The sequence below is a fragment of the Cibotium barometz genome, chromosome 47 (genome assembly GCF_041138505.1).
Source record: "Cibotium barometz isolate CiBa-2024 chromosome 47, ASM4113850v1, whole genome shotgun sequence".
Lineage (NCBI taxonomy): Eukaryota > Viridiplantae > Streptophyta > Polypodiopsida > Cyatheales > Cibotiaceae > Cibotium > Cibotium barometz.
The window spans coordinates 22,012,675-22,036,083 of record NC_141092.1 but is presented as its reverse complement, the minus strand read 5'-3'; the positions used below and the strand labels follow the sequence as shown (position 1 = coordinate 22,036,083).

At 43.3% G+C, this 23,409-nt stretch overlaps 1 protein-coding gene across 3 annotated transcripts in view; it reads right to left on the bottom strand.

Annotated features, from left to right (window-relative positions):
* Nucleotides 1-1,487: 1,487 nt before the first annotated feature.
* LOC147611504 (uncharacterized) overlaps nt 1,488-23,409 on the bottom strand; it is a 134,044-nt gene continuing 112,122 nt past the window's right edge. For 2 of the 3 annotated variants that reach the window (XM_086784605.1, XM_086784607.1), the window contains 6 exons: nt 2,615-2,660; nt 2,450-2,515; nt 2,191-2,233; nt 2,040-2,095; nt 1,895-1,952; nt 1,488-1,814 (listed from right to left, as the gene is read on the bottom strand). In XM_086784605.1, coding sequence (XP_086640731.1) covers nt 1,756-1,814; nt 1,895-1,952; nt 2,040-2,095; nt 2,191-2,233; nt 2,450-2,515; nt 2,615-2,660 — 328 coding nt within the window. In that variant the 3' untranslated portion in view covers nt 1,488-1,755. The remainder of the gene's footprint in view (nt 1,815-1,894; nt 1,953-2,039; nt 2,096-2,190; nt 2,234-2,449; nt 2,516-2,614; nt 2,661-23,409) is intronic. The other variant, XM_086784606.1, reaches the window with a different exon arrangement.

The following is a 23,409-nucleotide window of genomic DNA, read 5'->3' as shown; positions in this document are numbered from 1 at the left end:
AGTCCCGCTCTGTCCAGCCACCCAGTGCGGGCAAGGACCTGGGCGCCTCAATTTCCTCGTCATCTCTTGCTAGGCTGTAGTACGCCTCCACCATCTCTACCTGCAACCTTGCCCAGCCACTACCAGCTCTGCTTTGGGTCCTTTTTGTGTTTCTTTTTTGCTTTTGTTTATTGGTGGAGATGGATGGTCCAGTAGAGCTCTCCCTTACGAGATTGAGATTAGCAATCTCAATCTCACTTATTAGACATTTCCATTAACTTCAAAAGTATTAGATGACGTTAAATAGGCTGATTGGCTAAACTAGAAAATTTTCCATTATGTCCAAAGGAAAAAAATTGGCCCATTCTTTTAATTGATTCACAATAATTGTTCAATTAGATATTTTAATCACAAAATAATCATCTTGGAACCATTACTAAGCTAGGTACCAAGCAAAAAACCAAGAAAAAGACAGGAAAACAACTCGTTGTAATGTGGAATCATTTCCCACTCACATCATTTTGATCCTACTAACAAATAGAACTATTTGAGGTAGAATTGTCCGTTCCAAGCCATGGAGTCAAATCGTTCTAACTAGGCTGGCACAATAGTTGTCCTGACATGTGGGATTGTCCATAGGCATATTAATAAGCATTTAATTAGCCATAACGGTCAATGCCAATGTACTTACCAAATCTATAGAGAATATTTATTGATAGTGCAATAATTGCACCGCAATCGAGGCACCGTTGTCCTAAGATTGGTAGTAACCAAACACAGAGATCATTTTGATCCTAGAAGTGCAATCGTCGACCCGAGTCTCGAATGCAGTTTGGAATCATGAGTCAACTAGTATTGTTACGATCTAAGGATTGAATCATTCCAAAACTAGAACTGCCAAGGTCTGATCATTCCGATCCTAGAAGTAAGAGTACTAACTTCTTGAATTGCTCTACAATAGAATCATTTTAGTTGAATTGTTTTCAAAAAGAGTCATCGAGGTGAATCATCCAAGGAGGATCATTGATCATGTGCTAAAATAAAATTTTAGAGGCATTAAGAATTAGAAAATTAGCAAATGCAAGAGATTTCGACCACCACCTCAGACTTGACTTGCTAATCCTAGAGAAAAACAAAAAAATATAACCTCCTAAAAATACAAAAAATAAATAAAAAATAAAAACCCAAAAGAAAGCATTGAAGAAAACAAAAAAGTATAGGAAAACCTTTAAAAAATAAATAAAAAAAACAAAAAAAAGTTATAAACAAGTAATATAACCTCCTAGAAATACAAAAAATAAATAAAAAATAAAAACCCAAAAGAAAGCATTGAAGAAAACAAAAAAGTATAGGAAAACCTTTAAAAAATAAATTTTAAAAAAACAAAAAAAAGTTATAAACAAGTGTTGGACCAACAAGTACTTGCCATATTTTAACATCATCGTCTCTACTTTCTTCTAAACTTTACACTAAATGACCTACGTGACAGAATTAAGTCTCTCATTTGTCAAGTTTTTTTTTTTTTGATTATAGATTTGAGCAAAATAAATACACAGCCTTGTTGTGGTAGAAAAATCAGCATTTCATTTTGTTTTCGTGTTGGATATAAAGCAAAAATCAGCTCATCAGCTGCTAGTCGTCAAGATAAAAGAGCATATCATGTTCAATGTGGAGACTCGGGCAAAGGGAATGAACAGAAGAATGGACGCTCTACCAAATTACAATCCAAACAAAAACTGCTAAAATACTTATCAATTTGATAAGATCCCCATCATTTCAGGCTTCTTCAGGTGGCCGCCGTACGATGACGAGTGGTGTCTGCTCATCAGCATTTCCTGAGACCAGACCACAGCCTGGAGTAAATTTACTGCGGTGCTTGAAAACTCCAACAAAGCCAGAACAGAATAGTGCTAACCTGCTGGGTTTGTTGTGAGTGCCATTTTTAAGTAACTACAGTCCACTTTATCGGATGCCTACAAACATTTTGGAAGTTTTTGGGTTCAATCCAAATTTTTTTCAGTTTGGTTGCACATATGCAGCAGCATTGGAAATCAACTCACAGCTAAGATGTCAACTCTCCTTAAGTTGTTCGCATCCACAATTGCTACTCCAAAACCTTCCACAAACTCATAGAGTTAGATCAGTACTTTTGGTTTAAAACATAAGATTACAGATTCGATATATCTTTATTTGTAAAGACTTTCAAATTACCTGTCTTTTTTTGAAGGAAGTCAACTGTAGCCTGAGCATTAACCTAGCATTGAAGTTGCAGGCCAACACCAATGGTGAGATCCTGAGGTTAGTCTCAAAAACAGCCTGCTCCTTTCTCTTAGCAATAGCCACATCAATATGGTTGCAATTAATGCTTATTTATTCAGTCTACGAATAACACACAAGCTCCAACAAATCCTACTAGAAATGAGTAGGGGCAGATAGTCTGCACAAAAGGAGGAACGATATTGTATACTACCGGTCCAAGAGTGATGAATTGGTCATACGGTGGAAGAGTTCCGCTGACGTCATCAATCAGACGTGCCTTGTACATGGCCAGTCCAAATATAAGACAGTTGAAACGTGGATATGAGAAACTGCTTGTATAATGATTAGGGGAAGGTTAAATGCAGCAGAGACATACCTGCTCACCTGCTAACCGATAGAACATACCTCGTACACCCACTAGTCTGCATGATAAACTTTCAGTCCTCTCTCTCTCTCTCTCTCTCTCTCTCTCTCCAAAAGAAAAAAGAAAAAGAAAAAAAAGACATAAGTAGGTTAGCATAACAGGGATGAAGTTGGACTAATGCTCAAGACTTACTTTCACCTGCACTTCATAAACGTAAGATAGGCTCATTAATGGGGGTTGCCATAGGTAGAATCCCAGGGATTAGGCCATGGCTATGCTCAAGCCTTAACCTGAAAGGTGGGATCTGGTACAGCTTGGGCAAGGAGCTAAGCCAGTGTTGGTCTAGCCTCGGGCTTAGGGGTGTGCTTCGAACCAGAGTTATGCCTCATAGGTAAGCTTGCCAGGTCCCCCACCAAGGTCCAATAAACTAAGAAATATTTCAGTTTTTAGCTCATTGAGAGATCTTTGTAAAGCACCTGTAAAGTCTGTAACCTGGATCCCTAGTTTGCCTGGTCCTCCACATAGTAGCACAGCTGGTCAGTCATGTTGTTGGAGGAGTTGAAATATTTATTTATGCTTTTCTAGGAATAATCTGTGTTTGCTTAGTGATTAGCTGAATCTTTGAACTTGTTTATAAGTAGAGAAAAGCTTTGTTTCTTTGCTTCGTTACAACACAAGTAGATCTCATCTTGTTTAAAGGATTTACTGCTGATTTCTCAGAGGTGAAATGAACAATATTTTAATCGAAGACAAAACTGACTTTCTAGGTTTTGATGAACTCTGTCTGATGCATCTTTTCTGAGAAATATGCACACACAAATGGGCATGCTGGTGATGAGGAAAGCCTGATGAGAAAACATCACCGTGTCTTTGTGTTTGCTGCATTGGGAGTAAAGCCCATAGGAATTTTGGCATATGGTCTTTTTGGCTGTCACACTCGTGGGCAGTCATATCCATCATACACGGTGTGTATTCATGCGCATGTCGAACATGAGTCCTAAAAGCAGCATGGTCTGCAACCCCATTGGGGGCATAAATATTGAGGAGACCAAAACGGATCTCCCCAAAAGATAAGATCACCCATTCTGCAACTTGTGATGAGCATAGAGAGCTGTGAACACCCCAACCTGCGCCCTCTGCCCTTTGTGCCTCTCCCCCCTCTTGCCCACCATTGCCCTCTCCACCCCCTTCGCCTGCGTGCTGTCTCCTGCCCTCTCCACCCCCTTCGCCTGCGTGCTGTCTCCTTCCGCCCCCTGCCCGTCCTCTCCTCCCTCTTGCACTGCCCCCCTTCCATCCCTTGCACCTGCTCCCTGCCCCCACTCGCATCCCGCCCCTTGCTCTCTGTCATATCAAGAAATGGTTACAAGAGGGCTAGTGGGGAGTTAGATCTTGTGGAGGTTATGGGAGCCTAATAGTCACATGGTTAGATGGCTATATAAAGCCCCTCTTGTATGCAAATTGAAGAGGGAATACACTATGATGTTTTGCTTGTGTCTTTATCTTGTTCTTGATCCATGTCTCTTACCCCATGCTCATATGTACATGTGTACTCCATGGCTATGTGTGTAGAAGCATGTGTTTTCCACCATGTTAGCAAGCTTATGCTAACACTTTGGCATGCCCGGTACTAGAGTCCTAGACTCTCTTTCCTACAGCTTGATCTTGCTTGTAGCTTTCCTATTTCACTTTCCTAACTTCCCATTCTAAGGAGGAGGATGTAGAAAGAAGTAGAGAAGATGTAGTCCCAACCTATTTTTTTAAAAACTGCTAAATCTTGCAAGAGGCATAACTCTTCATAGATTGGATTGCTATGCTGTAAAAAGTAAAGTTATAGATCTCAGCCTAATCTACAACTTCTCTTCAGATGTCAGGTAAAAACTATGTCTCCATTTCTTGCTATTTTTGTTGCAAATAGGTATAGTCAAAGGAGCACAGTCCTGCAAAACTGGGTGGCATTGAAGAGGTCATAACTCTTCATAGAAGCATCGGATTGCTAAAATGTAAAAAGCAAAGTTATAGATCTCAACCTAATCTACAACTTCTCTTCAGTCGTCAAGTTCAAATTCTGCATATTTTTTGTGCTATAGTCTCTGTAAACAATAGAGGTCATTATACAATGCAATTGTGTTTTTATTTATGGAATTTTCTAATGTTTTTTGATAAGCACTTTCTTTCCTTCCACTTGACCTTTCAAGATGATTCAAGTATGATATCTTTTTTTTTTTTCTGGGAAAAAGATCCTTCAATTAGTTAAAGAAAAAAAAAACAACCACAAAGGGCTAAGTACAACCATGAAGGGCTAAATACAAACTCGCCTTATGTAAGGGCGGGAAACAAATGATCATAACGGAAAGAGACATATGTTTCTTCTTCGGCTGGCCGCTCTATGAGAAGAAGGCTATCGATATCATACAGGGGAAAGGGGGAGAAACAACCACACAGGTGGTCTGTAATGCCAAATGGAGTCACCGCCTCTATCTATGAGGAAAGGGCCAGGTCTCCAAAGTCTCAAGAAGGCTTCCCGCCACTTCCGCATGCAACCTCCCTATAGCTTCCCTCACTGACTGCGGAGTGTTGGGTTTTATGCTGTGTATGCACCCAGAGGAGTGCTAGTGATCATCAGTAGATTACTGGGGCACTTTTTACTTCAGTTAGTGGAGGTTTTTTCCCCAGTTTAGTTCAGTTTCACTTATATGCAGTTTATAAGTGTTTTGGTCCACCCGGCACATTTATGGCCGGACATGTGAACACTTATCTTTAGGGTCACTATCGTGTGGCTATTGTACTTCACCTTTTTTATCATTGAAGCATACTGAAGTCGTGTTCTCTCTTCATCTTGGTTTCCACGCCTGCTTGAACTTGTGTAAACCCTAACCCTAATCCTTGAGTGCCTTCAATTGGTATCAGAGCATTGAAGCTGCTCTGCCCTGCCCGTACATTGCCAGTGTTGTGCGCCGTACTAAGGTCTCAGCATCTGCTGCCCGTACAGCATCCGTACACTTCTGCGCCGCCTTCAGTCACACGTGCGCACTAGCTGCCCGTACATCCAGTCAAGCGTCGCCTACAACTACTCGTCGCCTACAACTACTGTACTGCGCCGCCTTCAGCCCGTACACCTGTGCGCCGCCTGCAGCCAGCTGTGACTGTTCGTAGCTGTCAGCATTTGTTTGTGGTCGCCTCAACGCTGGTCGTGTCTGTGGTGTACTCAGTCGTGTGCTGCAATAAACGTGGCTTTGCTTCAGTACAGTAAGCGCTGCCTTCAACTTGACATTGTGCAGCTTCCGTACTTTCAATAGACGACCACACTACCTGCACAGTACCTCCACGAATCTGCCTGCAGCCTTCATCAGTCCTGCGCAGTACAGTAATCTGTACATTGAAGTCAACTGTACCTGCAGGAATACCACAAGCTAATCAGTCATTCAATGGTAAGCATTAAAATTCAGTTTTTGGGCATTTTTATTTTCTCTGTGAAAATATACAGGCACAACAGGCAGATTTTCTAGCAAAGAACAATACATGTTTTTTTGCACAGTTTGGGTGCAGCAAATTTGGGCATTTTTGGGGCATTTTGGCATTGTGTACGCCATTTGCTGCTCTACTCAGTCATTGGTGCATTGAGCTGCACATTCAGAGGATTGAGAGTGCAGGCATATTTGGGTGAACTGTATTCAGTGGAGTACAGTTGTTATCAAGGTTTCTGCTATTGGGTTTTTTGGTAAACAGGTACAACATTGTGCGTAAAGCATAATGGCAAATCAACAGCAAAGTGATGTATTCACATATTTGTCTAAGGAAGACAAATTGGATGGCACGAACTACTCCTTGTGGAGTTTTATGCTGAAAAATGTGCTTGTGGCAAAAGGTCTTTGGGATTTTGTTAGTGGTGATGAACGACGTCCAGGTCCATTGGCTCCAGAGACTCCTCCCCAAGGGGGTGCTCGTGGACGAGGACAACAGGTACAGGCTCCAGGACAGCCATTGCCTGTTCAGAGAACAAATGCTCAAAAGACATGGGATGCCAGGGATGCACAAGCTTTGTCACTCATTGCATTGTCAGTACAGAGGTCCATTATACCTCATATTCGTTCAGCTGGCTCTTCACAGAATGCATGGGTGACTTTGGAGCAGATGTATGCTGCTCGTAATGAGGCTAGGATCTCATTTTTGAAAAGAGAGCTGGAAAATCAGAAAATGAATGAAGGAGATGATATGTCTAGCCACTTAAACAAGCCGCAGGATTTGAGAGAGCAACTCATCAATGTGGATGAGATTATTCCTGAGACACAGCTTGTGTCCACCATCTTGCACTCTTTGCCAAGATCTTACTTGGCTTTTCATACCTCTTTGAACCTCAGCATGAGGAATGCTGTTGAACCCCTCAAGTATCAGGAACTTGTTGCTCTCTTACTACAAGAGGAGCAAATGAGGAAGAATATGAATATGAACACAAATGCTGAACAAGCATTTACTACACGTCAAAAGGGGAAAGGAAAATCTCAGCCAAAGAGTGCAAATCAAAATTCAGGTGATGATGGACAGCCCAAGAAGAAGGGCAAATGTCATTACTGTAAGAAGCCAGGTCACTACATCACGGAATGTAGGAAGAGGATTGCCAAAGAGAAGGCAAAGGAAGCTAGGATGTCTGTTAATGATGCTTCTAAAGCTCCTCCAGAGACTGCTTCTTTTGTTGAGGATAGGGATTACTGTTTTTATACATGCAGCTATGATGCCTCTTGGTCTTCATAGGCACTCAGTTTGACAGAGCATGCATGTACTTGGTATTTTGATAGTGGTGCCTCAAAGCATATCACATCTTGCAGGGATTTGTTTAGTCATGTTGGCCCTGCCCCTGTTGGCAAAACTGTTCAGTGTGCCAACAATGCTTCATATCCAGTTCGTGGCATTGGGGAGATTCAGCTCACAGCCATTGATGGCTCCATTCTCCGCCTTACAGATGCCTTATATGTACCAGGGATAAAGAAGAATTTGTTGTCCATTTCTTCTTTAGCACATTGTGGAATGCAAGTCCACTTTGATGATGATAAATGCATGGTCAGAGACAAAGCTAATGCCTTGACCTTGATGCTTACTGGTACACTATGTCATGGACTTTATCAGTTGGATGCATTTCAGCTAGTGGATCAGTCTGCTTATAATGCATTCACTCTTACTCCAGCTATGGTTGATGCGGAGTTATGGCATGCTCGCATGGGGCATGTAAATTTTGGTAGTCTTATGCTTATGCAGCGACATAATATGTTTACAGATCTACCTCTCATGGAGAAGCCTCCAGATCACATTTGTGAAGGATGTATTTTGGGAAAAATGCACAGGTTTTCCTTCCCACGTGATCAGGCTCTAAGAGCAACTGCAAAGTTGCAACTTATACATAGTGATCTTTGTGGTCCCATGCAGATGAAGTCATTAGGTGGTTGTTTTTATTTTGCAACATTTATTGATGACTTCTCTCGTATATGCTGGGTGTATCCTTTGACACAGAAATCACAGGTATATGATGCATTTTTGGCCTTTGTAGCACTTGCTGAGACAGAGTCAGGATGCAAGGTGAAGACTCTCCGTTCTAACCGAGGGGGGGAATATATGTCACATATGCTGAATTCCTTTCTTGCGAGTATTGGTATAAAACATCAGTATACTACTCCTTACACTCCACAGCAGAATGGGGTTGCAGAAAGGAAGAATCGGTCACTCATGGAGATGGCCAGATGTATGCTAAAGGCAAAAAGGCTACCACATATCTTTTGGGTGGAAGCAGTAATGTGTGCTTGTCATATTTTGAATCGATGTCCCACAAAGGCACTGGTTTCTATTACTCCTTTTGAGGCTTGGCATGGCCGCAAGCCTTCTGTATCGCATTTTCGTATCTTTGGGTGTCTTGCATATGCACACATACCCAAAGAGTTGAGGAGGAAGCTTGATGATAAAGCCACAAAATGCATTTTTGTTGGGTATAGCCGTGAGAGCAAGGGCTACAGGTTATATGACCCACTATCCAGGAAGATATTCACTAGTCGGGATGTGATTTTTGATGAAAAATCAGAAATATCCATGGCTGGTTATGAGGCAAATCAGGCTGAAAATGATGTGTTTGAAGGTCTACTACCCATGGAGTTTCATTCCACAGTTGGTGATCCAACTCATGAGGGTACAGGACAGCCAGCAAATGATGTAGGTGGTGCAGAAATTCAGCAGCCAAATGAGCCAGAAGCTGAACCAAATATGGGGCAGCAGGCACCACAGGTCAGACACATACCTAGATGGTATTTGAGGACATTACAGGACAGCCATTTAGAGGGTCCTCTTGTTGGTCGTACTCGTAGGGAGACAAGGACCAATGAGCATGCACACATCATGGATTTGAATCTGGTTATGGCAGCCAGTTTACAGGATGATGATGAGCCTGATTCATTTGTGGATGCACGAGATAATGTGCATTGGAACAAAGCCATGCAGGATGAGCTTGATTCTATTAAAAAGAATCAAACATGGGATTTGGTTGATCTGCCCAAAGGCAAGAAAGCAATTGGTACTAAATGGGTCTATAAGTTGAAAAGACATGCAGATGGATCCATTGACAGGTACAAAGCCCGTCTAGTTGCAAAGGGCTATGCACAGAAGAAGGGCATTGATTATGAGGAGACATTTGCTCCTACATCCCGTATGTCGACACTTAGGTGTGTCATTGCATTGGCTGCACATCGTGGTTGGGTTGTTCACCAGTTGGACATAAAGACTGCATTTCTACATGGGGACCTCGAGGAGGAAGTTTATGTATTTCAGCCCATGGGTTTTGCAGAACATGGTCATGAGGGGAAAGTTTGCAGGCTGAAAAAGGCCTTGTATGGTTTGAAACAAGCTCCACGAGCTTGGTATGCAAAAATAGATGCTTTTCTACTCACTCAGGGATTTGTGAACAGTCCATCAGAGGCCACTCTGTATGTAAAGAAAGAAGAGACAGATCTGCTGGTCATCAGTCTTTATGTGGATGATCTCTTGCTCATGGGATCAAATGATGACAAAATTGCAGCTTTTAAGGAGATACTGCAACAGACATTTGACATGTCTGACTTGGGCCTTGTACATTACTATTTGGGCATACAGTTTGTGCAGGATAACAGAGGCATTGGGTTGTTGCAATCACGTTATGTTGCTAAACTTCTGGAGAAGTTTAAATTTCAGGATTGCAAGCCTATTAGTACTCCTATGGAGCCTGGGATGAAACTGTCACTACAAGATGACAGTGTTTCCTTTGATGCCACTACATATGCTCAGGCTGTTGGGTGCCTCATTTACTTGTGTAATACAAGGCCAGATATTCAGTATGCAGTCTCTCAGTTGAGCAGATTCATGCACAGCCCGCGGTTGTCACATTGGCAAGCTGTGAAGCGTGTATTCCATTATTTGCAGGGTACCTTGTCTCTTGGATTGCTTTATCCTGAGGGGGGTGACATGCAGTTACACGCTTACAGTGATTCAGATTGGGCTGGTGATTTTGATACCAGACATTCCACTAGTGGAAATTGTTTCTTTCTTGGCTCTTCATGCATTTCTTGGCTAAGCAAGAAACAGACCACAGTGGCCACTTCGTCTTGTGAGGCAGAGTACAGAGCAGCCTACACTACTACTGTTGAGTGTGTTTGGCTGCGTCGACTTATGACTGATATGGATATTTCAGTGGAGGAGCCTACACCTATCTATACTGATAGTCAGAGTGCCATTGCTGTGGCCAGGAATCCTGTGTTTCATGCTCGTACGAAACACATTGAGATTCACTATCATTTTGTTCGGGAGAGACTCCAGGCAGGAGATATCAGTCTGATCTACTGTCCTACAGATCAGAATGTGGCAGACATCTTCACCAAGGCATTACCACGTCCGAAATTTGAAGCATTCTGCAATGCTTTGAATTTGTTTCCTTTTGGTCGATGATGTACAGTGATCACATATCACTCCAGGGGGGTTTGTTGGGTTTTATGCTGTGTATGCACCCAGAGGAGTGCTAGTGATTATCAGTAGATTACTGGGGCACTTTTTACTTCAGTTAGTGGAGGTTTTTTCCCCCAGTTTAGTTCAGTTTCACTTATATGCAGTTTATAAGTGTTTTGGTCCACCCGGCACATTTATGGCCGGACATGTGAACACTTATCTTTAGGGTCACTATCATGTGGCTATTGTACTTCACCTTTTTTATCATTGAAGCATACTGAAGTCGTGTTCTCTCTTCATCTTGGTTTCCACGCCTGCTTGAACTTGTGTAAACCCTAACCCTAATCCTTGAGTGCCTTCACGGAGGGTGTGAATGATGTCGAGCCATATACTCCCGATGGTCTCAGCCGACGGAGTGTGGGTACCCTCGATGGCCTTGCTACATCTAGCATGCCAGATGTGCCAAGCTGCTATGCTACTGCAAATCTCTCATTGCTGGCATGAGCCTGGTCGCTAGACACCTGTAGGTGGGGCTGTGACTGGTACTACTGCAGTACGATGGTGGGAGACTTGAAGGACAAGGCCTCCCCCATTCCTCTTGTAAGACCTGACCACTCTAGTCTTGGTGGCCCAAGCGACAGTACTCCAAGTGATGATCCGGGTCGATGCCCTATCCATAGCGAAGATGCGGAGAATCCGCCGCCAAATCTGCTGAGTCTTCAGGCAATCCCAAAGGCAATGTTGCTGAGACTCCTGGGAGTGGCCGCACCTCGGGCAAGCTACTGATCGACCTTTGACTGCCAGCCAAGTATCCACCGCTAGACTCCTGTGTGCCGTCAGCCAAAGGAAGAGAGTGATCTTCCTCGACCGAAAGCTGTTCCAAAGTCTCTTCCAAAAAACTGAAAGGAAGCGTTGTGATAGGCCCTGAGACTACTAGTGTGCTGCTGCTATCAGTGTGCCATCTATCTCTGGTATTTGGATCCTGCGGCCGAACCGTGTTGTATATGCAAAGAAAGGGGAATCCAAAGTCTCCACTTGATCTGTGGGATCATGCCAAGTCCACTCTCCAGGGTCCCACTGCAACCGCGTGAGAGGTCTGCATTCCCAAATCCATAACCGCCAAAATCTCTCCTTGACCACCTTGGCCGATGCGGGGTCTATGTGCCATGCTCGTATCCGAAAACCAATCACCCTCACCTTCTGCAATCAAGTATGATATATTTGCATTCATTCTCTCTCATTTCTTCATATTAATGAGTCATACATCCATTCAACTCAGATTACTGCCAATAAAAATGGAGAAAAGGAGAAAGATATGTAATTTTTGTGGAGAAACTATTAGAACTTTAGAGCAAAAGTATATTTTGTGGATGACTTCATCCACATCCACAAAGAGGAAGAGAAGGCCGAAGTTGGCCAAGAAAGCCAAGGAGAATCCTTGGATGAGTCTAACCTTGTGTAGGACATTCCTCAATGTGATCAAGACGATGAGGTTGCTTACTTACAAGAGAGAATTCTAATGATATAGATCTAACAGTGATTACATGTGATGGATTTGTATGTGATGTCATGATTTTTATCAAGTTGATGTATATCAAGAAAGTCTGTCATGTAGGACATATTCTTATGGTTGTCCTATGATGCACATGATGATGCTTTAAAGACATTGATGCACATGTTTTCTTGAGGTTATGCCACAATGAGATCATGTAGCTAATGCAGATTTTGTTACATACAAATGGTGCTTTCTAAAAGCTCCTAAGTTGTTCACATGCTTTGCTTACAACATTAAAATGAAAGTTAAATGATAAAGTGAGGTTTGGAGCTAAGCTGCATGTAAATCCAAGAAGATATGGAGCTAGCTGCCTGTAAATCCAGTAAAATATAAAAACCCAAAGAGATTGACTTACATGATAAGTGTTTAAAAAGTTGAGGATCCCATTGACATGGATCCAAAGATGATTTGTGATTATGTTATTACAAATGGTAATATAATTTATTGATAATACTCATGATGCTAGGATTTCTCATAAGGACTATGTGTCGTGTAATGATGATATCCATGAGGTTATGATATCTTAAATGATGTTGCTCATAATGATGCTTTGTTTGAAGTCATGCCATACGTACATGGTCTTTCCGTGAGATGACACCACCCAGTTCGACTTTTGGTCTCTGACTTCTCTCTTGAGAGGTCAGTTCTTCATGTACATGTTCCACATGCTGTGGATAGGGATCTTCTCCGACATATTGGCTTTGATGATCTAACTCATCTGTGTCTATACTGCATGGAGTACATAGAACGCATCCTTCAGCTCTGTGGGAAACTCGGGGTGGACGACCTAATGGACATAGATGGCGAGAGTAATTGGCCAATTCCAAATACATCATTTGTTGTATGTTGCCTTAAAAGATTATTTTTACAATGTAAAAATTATATTAATTAAAGCATTAAAAAGAATACGGCATGAGAGCCGGAGAAGAGGCCTAGAGAGGTCCCTATCGAGTCGCCTGTAAGTCCAAGAATACGGCATGACGGCAGAGGAGACGCCCAAAGAAGTTTCTATCGAGTCGCGTGTAAGTCCAAGAATAAGACACGACGGTCGAAGGAGAGGCCCAATGAGATCCCTACCGAGTCATCACTAAGTCCAAGAATACGGCATGAGGACTGGAGGAGAGGCCTAGGAAGGTCCCTATCGAGTCGTCTTTAAGTCCAAGAATAAAGCATAAGGACTGGAGGAGAGGCCTAATGAGGTCTCTACCAAGTCGCCTGTAAGTCCAAGAATACAGTAGGAAGGCCGGAGGAGAGGCCCTTACCGAGTCGCCTGTTAGTCCAAGAAAAAGGTACGAGGGCTCGAGGAGAGGCCCAACGAGGTCCCTACCGAGTTGCCTGTAAGTCCAGGAGGCATGAGAGCCAGAGGAGAAACCGAAAGAGGTCCCTACCGAGTCGTCTGAACGTCCAAGAAAAACCGAAAGAAAACCAAAATAAAATGTTAAAAGTAAAAGAAAATTATGGAGAAAAATGATGTAATGATTTCTAAATCACAGTTACTTGTTGGGTGTGGTAATTTCAAGATCCAAGGGAGGACTCACTTTGTGGACACCCGGAGCGGAAGAAAACTTCCCGAACTCTCGTAGATGGACTTTCAGAGATGAAGCTGACTTCTCGGACACATGGTGGCTACATTGAATCACCTACAAAGTTGGTTGATGTGGATGACTATGCCCACATCCACAAAGAGGAAGAGGAGGCCGAAGTTGGTGGCTTAGGTTGGCAAGCTTCACCAACACATATGGTAGCACATTTGAGTGCCCATGGACGAGATTCTTCATTGACAAATGCTTGTGGATTCTTCATCGGATTGGTGGAAATAATCTTCTCACCATCTCCTTAGTCTACCATCAATTTTATGTGGTTCTACATGATTATATTGTATGACTTGAGATGGCTTGCATTATACCTTCTAGCAGTCACTTATTCACACATTTTCATGATATACTTGGCATTGATAGGAGATAGTACACTCCAATTAAACAAAGGGAAAGAGAGGTGTTGATAGGTGTGAATATCCCCTAGCATTTTGCCATTAGCTTGCGTGTGAAAACTCCCTAGCATTAGCTTAGGCTAATGAGTTGTGGGATTTGGTCATTAAAAGATGTCATATCAAGAAGTGGTTATAGGAGGGCTAGTGGGGAGTTAGGATCTTGTGGAGGTTATGGAAGCCCAATAGTCACATGGGTATCCCAAGAGTCACATGGTTGGATGGCTATATGAAGCTTCTCTTGTATGCAAATTTAAGGGGAATTACACTATGATGTTTTTCTTGGGTCTATATCTTGTTCTTGATCCATGTCTCTTACTCCATGCTCATGTATACATGTGTACTCCATGTACACATGTGCTGAGTGGAGGTTATGGGAGCCCAATAGCCACATGGGTATCCCAAGAGTAACATGGTTGGATAGCAATATGCAGCCTCTCTTGTATGCAAATTGAAGAGGAAATACACTTATGATGTTTTGCTTGTGTCTTTATCTTTTTCTTGATCCATGTCTCTTACTCTATGTCCATGTGTACATATGTACTCCATGGCTATATGTGTAGAAGCATGTGTTTTCCACCATGTTAGCAAGCTTGTCTCTTACTCCATGCCCATGTGTACATGGTGGAAAACACATGCTTCTACACACATAGCCATGGAGTACCCATGTACACATGGACATGGAGTAGGAGACAAGCTTGCTAACATGGTAGAAAACACATGCTTCTACACACATAGCCATGGAGTACACATGGGCATGGAGTAAGAGACATGGATTAAGAACAAGATAAATACAGAAGCAAAACATCATAAGTGTATTCCCCCTTTAATTTGCATACAAGAGAGGCTTCATATTGCTATCCAACCATGTGACTCTTGGGATACTCATTTGACTATTGGGCTCCCATAACCTCCACAAGATCCTAACTCCCCACTAGCTCTCTTGTAACCACTTCTTGATCTGACATGTTTAATGACCAAATCCCATAACTCATTATGCTAACATGGTGAAAAACACATGCTTCTACACACATAGCCATGGAGTATACATGTATACACGAGCATGGAGTAACAGACATAGATCAAGAACAAGATAAAGACACAAGCAAAACATCATAGTGTATTCTCTCTTCAATTTGCATACAAGAGGAGCTTTATATAGCCATTTAACCATGTGACTCTTGGGATACTCATGTAACTATTGGGCTTCCATAAACTCTACAAGATCATAACTCCCCACTAGCCCTCTTGTAAAAGCTTCTTGATATGACATCTTTTAATGACCAAATCCCACAACTCATTAGCCTAAGATAAAGACACAAGAAAAACATCGTAGTATATTCCCCTTTTAATTTGCATACAAAAGAGGGGCTTTGTATAGCCATTTAGCCATGTGACTCTTGGGATACTCATGTGACTATTGGGCACCCATAACCTCCACAAGATCCTAACTCCCCACCATGGTTAGTTAGTACGAAAGGTACGATACGGTACGGTACGATAAAATACGGTACTAATTGGTACCTTAAAAATTTTTGAGGTGCGGTACGATATTAGTACGTTTTTTTTATAAAAAATACTTCCTAAACTTAAAAATTGTAGACAAGAAGTTACAAAATAGTAGAACCATGAACATAATGTCATCATGCCATTAGAGTACAAAATTGCTACAAAAGGATAGGCCAAAAACTCATGGCATGGGCGACCGCCAACATGCGTACATACATGATACTACATACTACAATACATCATCGATGGGCTAGAAGGAGATAGATGCCCAATGCCTAGAGAGCTATAACATATCAAAAGTCCACATCATCACCAACATCTGCATGATCATCAACATGATCACTACTAGAGTGTCCATCAAGAGAGTTCTCTGAAGAGGACTCTTCGAAGGTGGACGAGACACTATGGGGATCATTCTCGCTAAGTAGGTTGCCATCATCATCAAACAAGGGCTCTCTAGGCAGTGGGGTATCATCATGAGGGGGCAATGGAATATCATCATGAAGGCGGGGATTGGAGCTCGAGGATCCCCGTCTCACATATGTACGAAGGCCGCCCTTTGTCGATACCGAAGGCGGAGGCCTATGAACTCCAACTGCTCGGCCCCGTCCATGCTGACTCCTGGTGCTGCGAGTATCTGCTGCCACAAGCTCACTATAGAGCTCCATGAAGATTGCCTCCTCCTCCTCATCAGGCAATATGATCGCTTGCCTAATATGGCAATGGCAAGTGCACACGCTCCTGACAAACAGCTCCCTATAGGCTGCAAAGGGCGATGAATGGCTCTCTAGAAGACTGAAATTGCTCCACGCAACAACAACAACAACAGCACCGCAAAAAAAAATAAAAAAATAAAAAAAAAATCATACGGTATCGTACGAATCCGTACGGTACGGTACCGTATAGCAGGTACGTACGGTTTCAATCGTACGACGTACGGAACTAACCTTGCTCCCCACTAGCTCTCTTGTAACTGCTTCTTGATATGACATCTTTTAATGACTAAAACCCACAACTTATTAGCCTAAGCTAATGCTAGTAATGCTAGGGGTATTCACACCCAAGCTAATGCCAAAATGCTAAGAGATGTTCACACTTGTCAACACCTCTCTTCTTCTTTTTTAATTGGAAGTGTATTATCTCCTGTCAATGCCAAGTACATCATAAAGATGTGTGAATAAGCGACTGCTAGAAGGTATAATGCAAGTCATCTCAAGTTATATAATATAATCATGTAGTACCATATAAAACTAATGGTAGACCAAGGAGATAGTGTGAAGATGAGTTTTAGCAATCCGATGAAGAATCCACAAGCATATGCCGATGAAGAATCTCATCCATGGACACTCAAGTATGCTACCATCTGTGTTGGTAAAGCTTGCCAGCCTAGGCCACCAACTTCGGCCTCCTCTTTCTCTTTGTGGATGTGGACGTAGTCATCCACATCAACTAACTTTGTAGGTGATTCGATGTAGCCACCTGCTTCTACTCCATGTGTCCGCCGAGAAGTCAGCTTCATGTCTAGCAGTCCATCTTTGAGAGTCTTGGAAGTTTGCTTCCGCTCCGGATGTACACAAAGTAAGTCCTTCCTTGGGTCCTAAAATTACAACACCCACAAGTAACTGCGTTCTAAAAACCATTACATCGTTTTTCTCTATAACTTTCAACATTTTCATTTTGGTTTTCTTTCTGTTTTTCCTAGACTACAAGCGACTTGGTAGGGATCTCTTTAGGTCTCTCCTCTGGCCCTCATGTCTCCCAGACTTATAGGTGACTCGGTAGGGATCTCATTGAGCCTCTCCTCCGACTCTCATGCCTTATTCTTGGACTTACAGGCGACTTGGTAGAGACCTCTTTGGGCCTCTCCTTCGACCCTCATGCCGTATTCTTAGACTTACAGGCGACTCGGTAGGGACCTCTCTGGGCCTCTCCTTCGGCCCTCATGCCGTATTATTTTTAATACTTTAATTAACACAATTTTTGCATGGTAAAAAAAATCTTTCAAGGCAACATACAACAAATGATGTATTTGGAATTGGCCAATTACTCACCATCTATGTCCATTAGGTCGTCCATCCCGAGTTTTCCACGGAGGTGAAGATGCGTTCCATGTACTCCATGTAGTAGGCATAGATGAGTTAGATCATTAAAGCCAACATGTCGGAGAATATTCCTATTCACAGCATGTGAAACATATACATGAAGAACGAACCTCTCAAGAGAGAAGTCAGAGCCCAACTAGGTGGTATTATCACGAAAAGACCATATGCCTGTGTCATGACTTCAAACAAAGCATCATTATGAGCAGCATCATTTAAGATATGATAACCTCATGGGTATTATCATTACACAACACATGGTCCTTATGAGAAATCTTGGCATCATGAGTATTATCAACAAATCATATTACCTTGTGTAATAACATAATCACAAGTCATCTTTGGCTGATCCATGTCAATGGGATCCCCAACTTTTTAAACACTTATCATGTGAGTCAACACTTCTTTGGGTTTTTATATTTTATTGGATTTACAGACAGCTAGCTTCATATCTTCTTGGATTTACGAGCAGCTTCGGTCTGAACCTCACTGGATTTATAGGCAGCTTGGTAGGGATCTCTTTGGATCTCTCATCTGGCTCTAAACCTTCTTGGATTTACATACAACTAGCTCCATACCTTCTTGGATTTACAGGCAGCTTAGCTCCAATCATTTAACTTTTATTTTTTACTTAAACTTTTATTTTAATGTTGTGAGAAAAGCATGTGAACAACTTAAGAGCTTTTAGAAAGTACCATTTATATGTAATAAAATTTGCATTACCGCATCATCTCATTGTGGCATAACCTCAAGAAAACATGTGTATCAATGTCATTAAAGCATCATCATATGCATCAACATGTGCATCATAAAGCAACCATAAGAATATATGCTAAGGATAGACTTTCTTGACATACATCAGTCTGATAAAAATCATGACATGATATATAAATCCATTATATGTAATCACTGCTAGACCCTTATCATTAGGATTCTCAACCTGCAAGTAAACAATTTCATCGTCCTTATCACATTGAGGAATGTCCTGAACAAGGTTAGATACATCCAAGGATTCTCCTTGGCTTTCTTGGCCAACTTCGGCCTCCTCTTCCTTTTTGTGGATGTGGTTGTAGTCATCCACATCAACCAACTCTACATGGTCAATATATCAAAATCAAACAAAACATACTTTTCCTCTAAAGTTCTATTAGTTTCTCCACAAAAATTACATGTCTTTCTTGTTTTTCCCATTTTGATTGGCGGTAATTCGAGTTGGATGGGTGTATGACTCCTTAATATCAAGAAATGAGAGAGAATGAATGGAAAGATATCATACTTGAATCATCATGAGAGATCAAAGTGGAAGGGAAGAGAGTGCCATCAAAAAGCATTAGAAAAATCATAAATAAAAACACAATTGCATTGTATAATGACCTCTGTTGCTTACAAAGACTATAGCACAAAAAATATGTAGAATTTGAACCTGACATCTAAAGAGAAGTTGTAGATTAGGTTGAGATCTAAAACTTTTCTTTTTATAGCATAGTAATCCGATACTTCTATGAAGAGTTATGCCTCTTGCAAGATTCAACAGTTTTTGAAAGAAATGGGTTGGGATTGCATCTTCTCTACTTCTTCTTTCTACATCTTCCTCCTTAGAATGAGAAGTTAGGGGGAGTGAAATGGGAAAGCTACAAGTGATCAAGCTGTAGAAAAGAGAGTCTAGGACTCTAGCACCGGGCGTCCCAAAGTGTTAGCATAGGCTTGCTAACATGGTGGAAAACACATGCTTCTATACACATAGCCATGGAGTACACATGTACACATGAGCATGGAGTAAGAGACATAGATCAAGAACAAGATAAAGACACAAGCAAAACATCATAGTGTATTTCCCTTTCCAATTTGCATACAAGAGGGGCTTTATATAGCCATCCAATCATGTGACTCTTGGGATACGCATGTGACTATTGGGCTCCCATAACCTCCACAAGATCCTAACTCCCCACTAGCCCTTTTGTAACCACTTCTTGATATGCTAGTAATGCTAGGGACCGTTCACACCCAAGCTAATGCCAAAATGCTAGCCTCCTTCGCACACCTAGAAAGATTATTGATATTCATCCTTTGGGACATGGCTACTACCAGGTTGAGTTCGACTCGCCAGCGGCATCGGACAAAGTCATGCAGCTGAGTCCCGTGGCACTGAGTATGGCCCAAGCCTTCTTTGCTAGGTGGTAGCATGGCTTTGACCCAACATCCTACCTTTTGGCTTTCCCGTGACAGTCTGCTTCCGAGGCCTTAGGAAGGAATACCTTCCTCTCCTCCTGGTAATAGGTAGTGCTAAATCCCCCCCAACCACCGCTTTGGTTCTTGCTCGGATGGCCGGGATTCCATCCCTTAGTATCTGCAGAGCCTCCTCGGAGATAGTGCCACATGCCATATCTCTTTCTTACCTCCAAGGAGCCCCTGTTCTGGAGTAGTCTGGCCTTCCAGGCCGATGCTTCATATGTAGGTAGATGGGACATCTCACTAGAGCTTGTCCTCGCTGTCAGTCCAAGAGACCGCCTTTAGTGCCCCCCCCCCCCCCCCCCCCCCCCCCCCCCCCCCCCCCGGTCCCAGCTCAGATCCTCTTCAGGGGGGTGGGAGGGAAGTTGCCTCCCGGGCAATAGAGCACCAAGATCCGGTCACGACTGACACTAATGCCACAGTGGCAGACTGTAGATGGAGCCGCCAACCGTTGCCGAGCGCGCTAGGTTGACAGAGCACAAGAGGATATGGTTTTGTTAGAGAACCGTTCCATTTCGAGCATTTATCTTAGCAACCACCCGACCGTGATGCCCCCCCCCCCCCCCCCCCCCCCCCCCCCCCCCCAAAAGTTACCTCGAGGAACCCGCCTTCGGCCCCTCTTGTTTGGAGGCCGTTACCTCACCAAGATTCCTCTCTAGGTTCCCAAATCCTAGTTAGGCCTTTTGCCCCTGCCGAGCCTTCGGTGGACCCTTCCGTAGGAGGATCCCTCCCCTCCTCTTCGTTCTCCCATCCCTTAGCTACCCCATTCCCCCCCCCCCCTCCTCCCCAACCTTTGTCTTTAGCTCTCCCCTTAGTAACTTCCTTTGACCTGAGTCCTTCAGAGCCCCCTCCTTCCGCCTCTCCGGAGCATTCTCGCTACCCTCCGGCCGTTCGTGCCAGACCTGGAGCAGAGGCAGCCGACGAGTCTAGTCCGCTGCTTGATTCATCGTTTCTCGGAGCCGGTTGAGATGACCATTGCCGCCTATCCAGTGAGGGCTCTCTTGTTAGAGTTGCCAGCGGCCCCCCAGGGTTCTAGGTCGTTTACCCAAACTATACATACTATCTCTAATGCCTTGGCTTGTAAGTTTTATGTGGTTCCCACAGGTGAGACAAAAGAAGCAGTCATCCTCAAAGGAAGTTGGGTCGAGAACGCTACAAGTACCATCAACTCTGTCGACAACACTTCCATCCTCAAAGCTTCCACAAGGCAAGGTAACAATGATCCTCTAGGACAAGGACTGCATCGAATCTGATTCTCTACCCCCACAAACTACTAGGGCAGCCAGTGGATTAGAGTTTCTTCCGCTGTCTCCCCGTCGAAGGAAGTGGTATTTTCGAGGAGACGGTGTCACTCTAGGCCCTCCACGTTAGAGAGCGGTGCAATGATCTTCTCCTTTCCCTTGAGTGCAACACGGGGGATGAAATGGGATATGGAGTCAGTGTCTGTCGCCATCCAAGGGCAGGTAATCGAGGTCTCTCATCATTCGCATGACATGTGCACCACCGACGTGCTTACCCATCTTTGGCTCTTGGCTTGGATGGAGTTGGGAGGCTAGGGCCACAGAGATCAGGACGGGGAGGTGGTGTCCTCCACCTCCAACTTAGAGGTGCTGCGTTTTGTGTTCCTCTATATCTCAATAGTAGTACCCCTTCCCCCTCCTACAGATACTTGCATTATCACAAGTGGAGCCCAGATTATGCTTATTTCCGAGCTCAGTGGCGTCACATGGAGGGCATGAGGGCAAGATCCACACCCAGCTGGCACGGACTGACTGTGATTACTCCGCGTCGACACTCACGTCCAAGACTCTTAGAGTGGAGGGCAGTTCTAATAGTTCCACTTCCCACAGAGACTAGATATGTGGATTGCCTCATGGAACATCCAAGGTTTGGTGGGCCTTAGTGCTTTCAGAGGCGTGGTGTCCTTAGAGGAGAGCTTCATAAAGTAGTAGTTGGGGGACCCATTTATAAGCCCAGCGGGGCGTGCAGTGATAGACTCAACCATGTGTCCAAGAGATAAAGATATAGAGAGAGAGGGGGGAGAGAGAGAAGGGAATAGGGATCTTGCACAGTACACCACACACAGTGGGGAACATGCCCCACCCCTTTCAGGAATTTATTCGGGAATGATCCACGAGCACGCTGGCCAGGATCAATACAATCTGTGAATACAAAACAAACAGATATACCAATGTAGGATATTCAAGTCGATGTCGATGTCGAGGCACAAGATCTTTGATGCCGGGCACACCACGGGGATGATCCACAAATATCTCTCACCGGGCTAGTACTAGATCGAATATCCAAATCCAAATCCAAATCCAATGAATCCAAGTCCAATGAATCCAAGCTCCAAGTTCCAAGTCTAAATCTCAATATTCAAGTCCAAGTCCAAGTCCAAATCCCAAGTCCAAGTTCCAAGTCCAAATCCAAATCCAAATCCAAGTCCAACTTCAAAGTCCAGGCTCCAAGTTCCAAGTCCAAATCCAAATCCATGTCCAAGTCCAAGTTCCAAGTCCAAGCTCCAAGTCGCACTTGTCCTCAACTGCGGACTGCAAGTGTTCCAAGCACATCCGCATGTTCCATGTATATCCATATGTTCCCAATATGGCCATATGTTTCAAGGTACTAGCCCCATCTGATGAGCTTGTGCATTTGGTCTTTTCCCATATTTGTGGTGTCGTTTGCTCATCTGGCAACATCTCCATGTCTCTTCTTTGACCAATAGCTTTATTCTTGATGGTACTTCTTCAAGACCTGTCACATGTGTTAGATATAATAAATGCATACTTACCATCTGCAAAAACTAGATAGAAGCTAGTCAACAAACAAGTATGCATCACGGGTACTCCAGGTATTGGCCAAGTAATTTGGAGCCTAGTGGACTATCACATGTCATAAATCCAAGTATTGTCCATACATCAAAAACAGCACACAAAGTCAAAGAAATTCAAACATACATCAATATGCAGTGCACAAGTAATGATCCTTCTGTTCATGGATTGTCCTGTCTGGTTTCATCGGAAACTGTGCTGAGCTATCTCGCTCTCGAGGGAAACCACTCAGACTATTGTGCTGAAGGCCATCTAGTCACTAGGACCGCCCGAGAGTTCACTCAAGGCCCATCTGGTCACTGGGACCACCCAAGAATTCATCAATGGCCATCGGGGCCATCTGGTGGCATTGACCGCCCGACCATGAAATCCAATATAGTCGTCTCGGCCATCTGGTCACAATGACCGCCCAATTGCGAAATCCAGTACAGTCATATGGGCCATCTTGTTGCAATGACTGCCCGACTGCAAAGTCCAATACAGTCGTCTGGGCCATCTCGTCGCAATCACCACCCGAGTGCGAAATCCAATACAGTCATCTGGGCTATCTGGTTGCAATGATCGCTCGAGTGCAAAGTCCAATACACTCATCTGGGCCATTTGGTTGCAATGACCGCTCGAGTACGAAGTCCAATACAATCACC